The following is a 12,358-nucleotide window of genomic DNA, read 5'->3' as shown; positions in this document are numbered from 1 at the left end:
TGATGATTTACTTACTGAAGGGCATAAGAGGATTTAAATAAATTGAAATCTATACCTTTTCCATTAATTAAACAAATTTGATATTTTATGAAATTTCTATTAAAGAAATTCAGTATTTTAAATATATCAATTTTCCTCAAATTAGTCTAGCAATTGAATGCTACCCCAGGAAAAATCAAAGTAAGAATTTAAAAATATCTAAGACTATAGAGAAAAATTGACTTTGATTATGAAAATTCCAAACACAGAAAAGAGTAGAAAGACAATGAAAAAACAAGTAACCATTACCTGGACTCCACAATTCTTATTGCTTTGCCATAGTTGCTGCATAGATAAATGGACAGGCAGACAGAAGGTGATATAAGGTACACATTTACTGAACCATTTAAAAGTGTTACACTCTTAACACTTTATCCATAAATTCTTCAGTATGCATCTTACTGGATGTATTAGATGGTTTGGGTGCTATAACAGATATCACAGACTGGGTGGTTTAAACAATAGACATTTATTTCTCATATTTCCAGAAGCTGGGAAGTCTAAGATCAAGGTGAGGCAGGAAATAGATGGGCTTCAGGCTGAGAAGCTGGCATCTGTCCCCTGTGGACAGATACTCAAGAAAAAGATAATGGCAGGAGCAAGGAGGAGCTGAGCCCCGCTTGGATAAAAGATAAAGAAACCACATATTTCTCATTCTTGAGGTCAAGGAGACCTCCTTGATTAAACATGCGCAGAAAGGCTCCTGGGGGTCAAGGGGTGGGGGGGCGCCACCACATAATAGGTGGTGTCAACCTCCCCATAGGCTTCTGTACTGGAATCCATGGCAAAAAGATACGCATGCATGTCAGGCAGGGGTCTAGGACAGGTCCCTGTGGAAAAGAAATGAGATAGTTTGCCAAAGGTAAACAAAGACCTGGAAGAACTGCTCTATATAAGTGATGTGAATCACCTCTCTGGTGCACTCCTCCTCATTAGGGAGGACTCCCACTCCCCTTCTCTCAGGGTGTCTATATCTGCCTTGCTTCTGTCTAAAACAAACTGTTTCTCTGTGTGCTCTCCCACTTGTTGTGCTGTGTCACTAATAATAAACTTTGTACCTGTTTTTACAGTTTTTGCCTCCTTGAGAAATTCATTTTTCAACAGGGGCAAGAGCCAGGGCAACTTTGTTTCTAGCCTCTAGCCCCTGGTGGGCTGGTGGCTAGGATTCCTGGTTTTCACCCAGGCTACCCAGGTTCAATTCCTGGGCAGGGAACTGAGATCTCGCTTCAAGCCACTGCTCACTGCTATCTCCTCAAGATCAAAGGTGCTGGTGGATTCGATTGCTGGTAATGACTCTCTTCCTGGTTTGCAGACAGCCACCTTCTAGATGTGTCCTCACTTTCCTCCTCTTCTTATAAGGGTGCTAATCACAACATGAGGGCCACACCCTCTTGACCTCATCTAAACGTAATTACCTCCCAAAGGCCCCATCTCCTAACACCATCACACTGGGGGTTAGGATTTCAAAAGATGAATTTTGAGGAGACACAATTCAGTCCATACCACCAGAATAAGACCATTCTCCTACATAACCATATTATTATCATACCCCAAACATACAACAATATTTTCCTAGTATCATCTAGTACCCAATCCATATACAGATGTCTCCAGTTGTCCTAAACATGTCATTTACAGCTGGAGAGTATATGCATTGCATTTTGTTGTTATGCTTCTTAAGGCTCTTTTCATTTACCACAGATCCCGTCACTCAATAGACTCCAGTTTTTTTCCCCCAACATTTGCTTGTTGAAGAAACAGTTCGTAGAAAGTCCCACATTCAGGATTTGTTAGATTGTTTCCTTATAAGTCATTTAACTTGTTCCTCTACCCTCTATATTTCCTGTAAACTGAAATTAGATCTCAAAACTTGATTAGATTCAGGGTAAACATTTTTGGCTCTAATACTTTATTGGTGATGCTGTGTTCATCAAGAGGCACATCATCTCTTTTTGGCTCAGTCTTAGAGAGGCAACATTTAACATTTGGTTTAAAGTGGTGATAGTATTATAAAAATATTTTTGGAAAAGAAAAACTGTAAGGAGGAACTAATCCCATTGGATACCAAACCATACTATAAAGCTACAGTAATCTAAATAGTGTGCATAGACACAGAAATAGACAAAAAAGATCAATAAAAAAGAACAGAGATTAGAATCAGGCCACAGTATATATGAAAACTATACATACAAAAGGGTAGCATTTCAAATCACTGGAGAAAAGATGGACTATATCATAAAAAATGTTGGGGAAAAAAATAGATGCCTACTTTATCCTACATCCTCCAAATAAAATCCAGGTGGATTAAAGACCTAAATATAATACCATCTCTAAAAAAATAGAAGAAAATAAAGAATACTTTTAAAATATTGGGATGGGACAAACAAGATACAACATCTAGAAGCCTTAAAAAGATTGGTAAAATTGATTTGACATTAAAACACAAAACTTTTGTAGCAACATGAAGAGAGTAATATGACAAAGAATAGACAGATAATATCAACTAAGATTGAAGGGATGATATCCATAATATATAAATATTCCCACCAATCTAAAAGAAAGTGAAAACAAATAGAGAAACAAGCAAAGGACATAAATAAGAAATTCTTAGAAAACATACTGTAAACATCTAATAAGCACTTTATAATATGCTTAGCTTCACTAGCAATCAGGGAAATGCAATGGAAATAACCGATATCATTTTTATTCTCAAACTTAAAAATATTAATTATATCCAGTGATTCAGGGTGCGGGTGTGGGGAAACACCCAAAATATTGTTGGTATCTATTAAATTCTAAAAGTGAATACCTTTTGATTCAGCAATTCCATCTCCTGTGGATATACATATGTTAGGATATTCATCGCAGCACTGTTTGTACCTGCGATGAATAGCGTCCCCCCCCACCCCCGCAACACAACCTAAGTGTCTATCTATAGGAATATAAATATGGAAAACACACAGGGAAGCCTATGCAGCCATCAGAGTGGATGAAACTGGCCATAAGGACTGACATAATTTTCAAGATGCAGTATTAAGTGAAAAAAATAAGTTCACAGAATATGCACAGTATAAACCAATTTATTTTTACAAATCTTTTAAATCTAAATATAGACTGTTAAAGGTGGTTATCTATGAAGGTAGGATTGAGGTGTGAAGGAGAACTTTCATATATATATGTATATATATATATATATACATACATATATATATTTCTGCTTTTCATTTAAATTAAAAAAAAATACAACCACATGTTCATGCATTATTTGGTCATATGCAATAAAATCAAAGAGAAAGAAAAAGTCCTTACTAAAAAATCGTTGAGGTAAAAAGCCAAGCCACTATCACAAAATAAGACCTAGATTTAAGAAGCTAATAATGAGCATGTATGTTCATTCAGTCTTGGTAGAAGTGTTTAGCCAAGGAGCGCATGATGTGCTGATCTTCATGTATCATTTTCCATTTTTTCCAAATTACTAAATTCTACTCTACTGACATACTGAATATCTGACAGTATGTCAAAAGCATGTCAGCATGTTTTGAAAGGTAATGTGAGAGAAAGAGTTTGGTACTGCTCACTCAGCCTCCTAGGCACAGGGCTCTTTGGCTTTGCGGTGAAAGCATCCTCAGTCATACTTGATCACAAGACTCAAAATAACCAGAATTCTCCTCATTCTCTACCCCACCTCCACCCCAGCATTCCATTATTCCATTATTATTACTATTATTATTATTTGGTGGGAAGAAGCATACATGACCAAAAAATCCAAATTACCATCAGGAATATTGTTTTAAAAATCCACAATGTTAGGGTCTGATCTGAGGTCCAAAAAATTAATCAAAATTTACAATATTTACACAACTATAGAGGTTATTCAATTTCAGAAACCTACCTACAAGGAAAGATCCCTTCAAACTCTGTTCTCAACCTGTGATGAATGATGCTGGCCCCAAGAAAGAGCCATGGGTTTTCAAACCAAACTCACAGCAAGAGGTGGGTGGGATGACTGCCTTGACCTGTCAAATGAGGGATTTCTCACCAATAAAGTAAGAACAATACCATCAAACAGGGCATTTGTGTGAAGCCCTTAGCACTGTGGCCAGCATGTGGCGGTAGCTATATATATATATATATATTCATTTTCTTCCTTTTTTGCAGTTCTAAGAGATTTTCAGTCTCAGGGTCAGAAACATAGGGGATTTCAGATTAACACTGAGACTACCAGAATAGCCAATGAAATAAAACCAACTCTTCTTAAATATGCTAGTGAAGATTTTAGTGTGTTTTCCCATATGCCTGCTACCTAAACCCTCTAGTTTTTATGGAAATTTGACCTTAAACAAATTATCTTCACATAATTAAAGCTGTAATTCACTGATTCTGATATTTATATTATCATTTGAAACTTTAGCATCATATATATATCCACCAGTTTTTACTAATTTTAGGGCAAGATTTAAATTCTTCAGAATATGAGTTATCTAAAATGTATAAGAAAATGTTCCATAATTGTTTTCCTTTCAGGGTCAATTTACCTAGTAGAAAGGACTATTTTAGAGAACCCCTGCCTTCCCTTTTTAGCTTTTCACTGTGCTGCCCATGATGTTGAGGAAACAACCAGAAAGACAATCAGAATCCTGTAAAGTGTCTGGATTCTGGCCCTAGGGCTGCCAATGCCATTTAGGTGGGTCCCCATGTCCTGACTGTAAAAGAACAGCCTTGCGCCAAATATTGTCTAAGGTGCTTTCAAGCTCTAAAATTCTATGATCAATGGTCAATCTGAACAACAAACTAGCTAACCAACCAAGCAAACTAAACTACATTTCCTGTGGCCAAATTCTCAGAGCCCAGGAGCCCAGAGGTCAGCTTATTAAACAGTGGGAAGAGTCAATTTGTTCAAAAGACGTGCTACACACAAAACAAGTATCAGTAAGAAATAGCACTTTTCTGCCACTATCTAAACACGACCTAAAAACAAAATATAAATAAGGTTTTAAACTTCAATATGTATACTTAGCATAGGGACTACCTATTCTCCAGAATGGAAAATATTTCTGCATAATTTCAAAGTGTAATCACATAACTTCTCTCCTAATGATGTTATACTAACAAAACCATAAAGTTTTAATGTTTTTAAAATGTGAAAATACTTAACAGTATAGTTATCTGTATTTATAACACCTTTTCTTTTATTTAAATCATATACATTTCATTAGAATTTCTAGCCCAAACATTGTATTTGAAGGTGAGAGAAAACAAACTGATATAGGTGAACTTCTTGGCACTTTAGTCTTAGTCTGACATTTAGGTAGGTCACTTTCAAACAAATACAATGTCAAAGTGTACTTGAATTTCTTTAAGGAGCCAAGTGGACAACTCCCAAGTATTATCTATTCAAAACAAGACCTACTCAGTGTTAACTAGATTTATTTTGATCATTTTGCAGTATATACAGATATCAAATCACTATGTCGTACAACTGAAACTAATATAATGTTATATATCAATTATACCTCAACACAACAAAACAAAAACCAAGACCTACTCTTGTAAAATGCCAGATAGTCCGGGAAATGGCAGCCTTTCTACCGCTGAGCCTCTAGGCCAGTGTGAAAGGCCTCCTCTTCTCGGTCAGAACATAGGACCTGGGATGGGTAGGTTTCTGCTTACCTAGACTCATTTGCACAGCACTTCACAGCCTCCCAAGTCTCTTGCTTCTTTGCTGCCCTTACAGACAACACGTAGGTCATTTTTAATTTAAGGCCTTCACTGACTGATTTCCTTATGCGAAACAGGAAGAATGAACATGATTACTAAATTTCTGGTCCAAGTGTCAGATCTCTAGTTCCAGACTGTTCAAATGCCACTGTCATGCAGAGCTCTCTTTCCCCCAGCCCCCATTCCTCCTTAATTAGTAGTGCTTAAGGTAAAGGCCTTCAACAATAGAAGTCAAACAGCCTCCCCCCCTCCCCCGAGGTACTCCATCGAAATGTGCATTTCTAAGAGGCTTCCTGGAGGACTGACTCAAATTCATCTTCTAGAGGCTGGCAGTAACTGCGGAACTGCAGGGTAAAACGTTAAAATACTGGTGAAAAATTAGGAAGAGCTTGCAAGATGTAGGATTTTGGGGTACGATATCTAAATACTGCCCTCCAGTCTTAACACCATTTTCTATGCCACCATGGAAATTCATTTAAAAGCCTTCCAAAATGACAGTTTTGGTTAAGTTCTAGAAAGATCAGGCATTATTTTAACTCAGTAGAAAAAAAAAAATATGATTATACAGTTTGCAAGATAAAAGTTAAAGGATTAAATTCGCCACTTGCTTCAATATTTCAATAATTGGACCTGTCGATACCTTAGGTAAGAAAAACATAGCAACTGGTGTATAAAACTACTGAGTCAATTCGGGCACAGGATTCCGAGATGAAGAACTTCGAGGTGCAAACCTTTATAGTATATCGTGTTTCCATGGTAGTTTTATTGACTCCTTAAGAAGCCCTTGCTTGGTCTATTTGAATCCTGGGCAGTAAAAAGAGCGTAGCTGATTTAGATAGTTCCTAAGTTCTGACATCAACTCTACCTTAAATCTATATAACAGCAGACAATTTAAGAAGTCCATATTCTTCCAAGCCAGCAGGCATGGCAAGAGTCCCTTTCACTTGGCGCTATTACAGGGAAAACCAAGAAATACTTAAAAAAATATACAGGCCAAAGAACTGGAGTTAAGTTACTAGGGTGGGGCTGTGTAAAGCTTTGGTGACTCATTAAATGAAGTTGTGAACTGGGGTCTTGGCACTCGGGGAACACAGAAGGAACAGAAAAGTTGGGGGGCTTGCGTAGGGTGGCGAGTACACTCTTATCTTTGGCGGAATCACTCAGACTTTTCTTTATGGCGTCACCGGCTACCTGCCTGTAGAAAAGCTCCGTCTCCGTGACGTCACGCCTCACTGACCAATGAAAGGCCTCAGTCTGCGGGCCCCGAGGAGGGTTGTGGGCCCTTTTTGTGAATGAAGCTTCACGGACCAGCCCTCCTGGAGTCCCCGGGAGCCGCGGCCCGCTGTGCTCGGGCGCCTCGGCGGCAGCGTCCGCGTATGCGGTGGGCGCGCACGGTTACTCCGGGCAGCCCCAACCGCCGGCGGCAACACCGTCGCCTCTGCCGCGCCAGCGGGCTGCAGGCACCTGGGGGCGGGCTGGGGGTCGCCGGCAGCGGCAGGAGGCGCTGTAGCGAGGGCTGCGGCGCGGGTCCCGCGGCGGCCGCAGGAGGGAGCGGGACAGCCGCGGTGGGCCAGGCCCCTCCTCCGGCTCCTGCGCGGCCACCTCCCGCCGGGCTCCGCCGGCGCCTGCAGTCGCCGCAGCGCCGCTCCGCGCCCGCAGCCTTGAGCGCCCGCGCGCGGGGCCAGCGGGGGCTTCGGCGGGCTAGCGGGCGCGCGAGGCCATGGTCGTGGTCCCCTGACGGGCCGCGGCCGCCTCCATGAAGCGGAAGAGCGAGCGGCGGCCGAGCTGGGCCGCCGCGCCCCCCTGCTCGCGGCGGTGCTCGTCGTCCTCGCCGGGAGTGAAGAAGAGCCGCAGCTCCACGTCGCAGGAACTTCACCACCTGGACCGGCAGGACGACCTGTACCTGGACATCACCGGTGAGCCGGCGAGCGAGCGCATGGCGGGGCACCCCGGACACGCGGCACCCGGCGCGGGGGTCCTAGCCCACCCACCCGGGGCAGTAGAGGCGCCTCCCGGGGCCAGACTGACACGCCTCCACCCCCACCCCCATAAAAGCCCGAGCCGGCCACACCCCCTTCAGGATCCGGGCCCTGGGAGCGCCCCCCTACCCCGAGTTTTCTTCTGCGATTGTTGCAAGCTGTAACTTTATCCGTTTTGCACCCTCCTACCCCAGCAAGATGGCCCCAGGGGTCACCTTTCTAAATTGCGGGCGTCTGCTCGGCGCCTCGGGATTTTCCTAAATTCGAGTTGATACCGCCTCCCGGGTTGCAAGCTCGGTTGGCCCTTAAGGAGTGTGAACCTCCGAATCACTCCAAAGGATTCCCCGAGCGCGCTGAACACGCCGGCGCGGGAGCTGCAGTATTTATTTGGCGTTTGCCAAGCCTCCGCTGCTCTGTGGGAAATGGAGTCCCTCCCGCCTGGGGCGGCGTTCCCCGGTCCGGCGCGGAAGCCAGATCCTTGCCCTGGTCCTCATTGCACTCACCCCCTTCCCAGCGCGCCACGAGCACGCCCCAGACCTCCTAGGGATAATTCCCCTGCCTTGCTTCTGGAATGTCACTTTGATGGCATTTGAACCGGTCAGCTTGATCAATGCCCAGAGTTGTCACTTTTGAGAAATCACAGGTAGAAAAGCAGCCGTTTGATAACTGCTTTATTATTAGTGCCTATTCTACAATTCTTGAAGACTTTATAAATCCAATTTGGGAGCCGTTGGGTTTGCCAGGATTGACACTGAAGCGTGTGAGGGCATTAAATGAGATGATGTTTGTGGAAACGCTTTGTCTACAATTTTGAGGGATTTTTCAGTCTGTTTTCTGTGGCGCAGAGTGTGTAAACCTCGGTGTGTTGGATTTTTATAAACTGTTTCCCGCCTATGGATAAACCAGGTAAGCTGGAGTGGTCAGAACATTAATCAAGAAAATGCTCAAACACAGAAATTTAGTAGAAATTATTTTCTAGGTCGATGGACAGTTGTTTTGAAACTAAGGTCATTTCACAGAAAGTTGAGAGTAGAGCGGAAGGTATCTCGGCGTTGAGTGGCTGGACCTTGGCAACGGAGGAGGTAGGCAGGAAGGGGTTCCCGTAAGTACCTGTCTCCGGCTGGCACCTGCCCAGGTCCACCTTAGCGCCTGGCGCTTTAGGAGGTGAAGCGCACTTGCTGAGGCTGAGACTAGGTCCCACCACGTTGTGCGCTCCCGGGGAGATGGCCCCGCAGAGGAGGGCCACGGGTGCAGGACCCACACAGGCCTTATGCCTTGTTATGTATACCTTTTCGAAGGACCTTGTTGAATAGCATTTAATTTGGGGGCAAGTAACACACTTACTTGGTACAGAATTCTTAATTACAAAGGTAAAGAGGAGTATTATATATAGTGAAAAGCTGGTCTCAGCCACCGGGTGTTTTTCCCCAGAGGCAACTTATGTTCCTAGTTTCTTGTGAATCCTTACAGAAATAGACTGCGTGGTTACACGTATACATTCTCTACCGTACGCAAGCAAGGCAGCATACAATACGTTGTTTTGCACATTGTTTTCACAGTTTTTCTTAGCAGAAAGATTGTTCTGTATTAGTACATGGTAATAGGTAAAGTATTACCTCATTTGGTTTTAATTACTGCTTCTGCCAAAATAGATATGGTTTTAAAGTATAAAACCATAAAATGGTGTATGTGGATTTAAATGTATGTTTTATGACTTGTTTATATATATGTGTATGTTTTATGACTTGTTTAGACAGTTCCCTATTGGAGACACTTGTCTCCAATCAAAAAGGAAGTGTCTGACAGCAAAGTCATTGGGGTAAATCTTCCTTCTTTATGGAGAAAAAGATGCAATGTGGCTGGCTTTCCTGAGGTAGTGATCAATGAATTAATTTCAGAAAACATCACCAAACAGAATATTGAGGAAATAGTTGGTGTACTATATAAAATCATAATACTCTTATTTAGATGACAAGCCCAGATAATGGAAGGGTCCAATCTCAGTGTAAGATCACTCCAGGGGAGTTAAGGAAATCAACTTCCCCTACGATTTCTCCAGATGTCCCTTAGTGACAGTCTTGTATTTCTGGGAATAATGACACAATCAGTTTGATTGGGTGTGATATACAAGACAAAGTAACTTTGGATGCAAGGTGGGGATTTCTTTTTACTGGGCTTGTAGGAAACGCTTGATGCCTCCTCCTCAGCAAATGGCAACCTGGTACCATCCTTCCCAACTTGTTTTTCCCTCAGTTATTGTTTTCTAAAAGCATTGCATGCACATTTTTAATATCAAACATTACTAAAGGAGATATATAAATATAGTTAGTCCCCCTCGCCTGGTAATATTTTCTTTCCCTTCAGTTTTCTACTCATATTCAAGTTTCTACAAATTGTGCCATACCAGTAAGAGTGGTCCTCTTTTTAATGGCTGCATGGTATTGCATTGTATGGCTGAATTGTGATTTATATAATGCTAATAAATAAATGGTTATTTGGGGGTTTTCCAGTCCCTACTGCAAATGGCTGCAGTAGCATCAGTGTACATGTCTACCTACATGTGTGACTGTGTAAACTTGAAGTGAAGAGGCCAGGCCAAAGTATATATAGGTTTATCCATTTGTGAGTGGACTTTTGGGGCAATTATGAATAATGCTGCTATGAACAAGTTTTCACGTACAAGTTTTTGGGTATATACCTTTGGGTATATACCAAGGAGTAGAATTCCTTTGGGTATATACCTAGGAGTAGAACTGCTGGATCACATGGTAACTGCCAGGCTTTTTTCCAAAGCAGCTGTACCACCAGCATTCTCACTAGCAGTGTATGGATTATTCCACATCCTCACCAACACTTGTTATAGGATTGTGAAGATTCTTTCCCAGTGGGGTTGGTTTGTAAACATTATTACTTCTGCCCACTCTGCCTTTAAATACATTACTTTTTTTTTTTTTTTAAACTTTGGTCCCTTCACATTTTTATTACAGTCTATTTTATCTATAGGTTGAATTCCCATAGATCCCAGGGTATTTCATGTGTGTACATTTAACATAGGAGGCTTAATTCCTATTTTTGTTCCTCTCTCTTTTATGTGGTCACTATTTATTGTCTATCCTGCCACCCCAATACACTGGACACTACTCTTACTAGGAGCAGACTGACCCAGGTTTTATTCCTAAGCAGACCCCATCAACCTCTCATTGACCATTCATTCAGTTCTTGCCATATGCAATGACATGGAATTTTACCTGTATTCCTGGTGCAGTACCAGTGCACCATGTGAAAGAAAGGTTATAAATACAGTATAAACTGTATATGTTAATGCTAACTGAGAGATAACTGAGTAAAGATAAGATCCTAACGAGTTATCAGTCAGGAAGCAGGGGGAAGAAGGGAAGTGAGGAGGGCTTTCAGTTGGATTTGGAACTAGGTATCTAGATGAGAGAAATACCAAGGGAAAAAATGTTGGACACAGTCAGGTTTTGTTGTTGTTGTTTGTTTTGTTTTGTTTTGTTTTTTTGGCCATGCGGCTTGTGGGATCTTAATTCCCCAATCTGGGCCCTTGGCAATGAAAGAGCAGAGTCCTAACCACTGGACCACCAGGAAATTCCCCACAGTCAGGTTTTTGATTTTCCTATGAACCTCCTTGTGGCCAGATGTCTGAATCTTTTTGATCTCTATACATTCCTGTCCCTTAAATAGGGCTCTCCGTAAATGACATTGCACATTTTCCTTTCCTCTTTATTAATATAGAAAAAAAATTAAAGGCTATAACATTACTGCATAATCTGTGTTTGATAATTTATAGGATTTAATAGTTGGTACAGAAGTTCAATTTATTTTACTTTTTTTTTGTTTTTTAAATTTCTGACTAGTAACAAAAATTGTCAATAACTGCTGGCTTAAAAAATATTCTTGGTGGTTTGTCTTAAATTGAAAAATACTTTTTTTCAGTGTCTGCCATTATATTCTACCTTTTAAAGAGTGTCTATATTATAACAGTAAATAATTTTATTGGAGAAGCTCTAATTGAGGTCAGGATTGTTACTTAAAAGCATTGATTAATGGTGTATTGGATACTCATCAAATAAAATTAAACAGATACAGCACTACTCCTCTCCCCTTCTTTTTAGGATTTAAAAAATCACACTAGACATCATTAGACAGAAAATTTATTCATTAATTGAAGTATTTTTTGAATGCTTACTATGTAAAATAGTCATGCGTATTCATTGTTTGCAGTGATAGAAATATATTTTTCTTGATAGAAAAGGAATGCTGTTAACCTGGGGCACTGATTCAGGAGGAAATAAATTAATTTTTCTTCAACAGTTTCATGTAGTAGATTATTGAGTTTCAGTAACTGAAACTCATCAAAGTCTATAGTGTCCATTTTTCTTCTTATGACTTATGTCTATACTTACTCTCTGTGTAATGTGAATTTATTTTCTTGATTTATGTGCTTGCTTAATTCTTCAACATCTTTACTTCTGATGGTATCATGTTAGTCATCTGCTATGAGTCTCATTCCTTAAGGCACCAATAAAAAGGCAAAAACTTAACACAGTTTCAGTGTTGCTGCCACATAAAGAGTGTTTGGGCATAAAGATAAAGGGGAGGTG

The 12,358-nt window shown here is 41.0% G+C and overlaps 1 protein-coding gene across 7 annotated transcripts in view; it reads left to right on the top strand.

The window, feature by feature from the left end:
* The first annotated feature begins 2,981 nt into the window (after positions 1 to 2,981).
* The window catches only part of CDC14B (cell division cycle 14B), a 106,028-nt gene continuing 96,651 nt past the window's right edge, over positions 2,982 to 12,358 (top strand). For 3 of the 7 annotated variants that reach the window (XM_082469753.1, XM_082469746.1, XM_082469749.1), the window contains exon 1: positions 2,984 to 7,673. In XM_082469753.1, the coding sequence (XP_082325879.1) occupies positions 7,514 to 7,673 (160 nt within the window). In that variant the 5' untranslated portion in view covers positions 2,984 to 7,513. Of the gene's footprint in view, positions 7,674 to 12,358 lie in introns of all 7 variants that reach the window. The other 4 variants (XM_082469748.1, XM_082469744.1, XM_082469751.1 and 1 more) reach the window with 2 other exon arrangements.

Source organism: Balaenoptera physalus, assembly GCF_965194825.1.
Source record: "Balaenoptera physalus genome assembly, chromosome: 7".
Lineage (NCBI taxonomy): Eukaryota > Metazoa > Chordata > Mammalia > Artiodactyla > Balaenopteridae > Balaenoptera > Balaenoptera physalus.
This window is presented reverse-complemented; position numbering and strand designations above follow the sequence as displayed.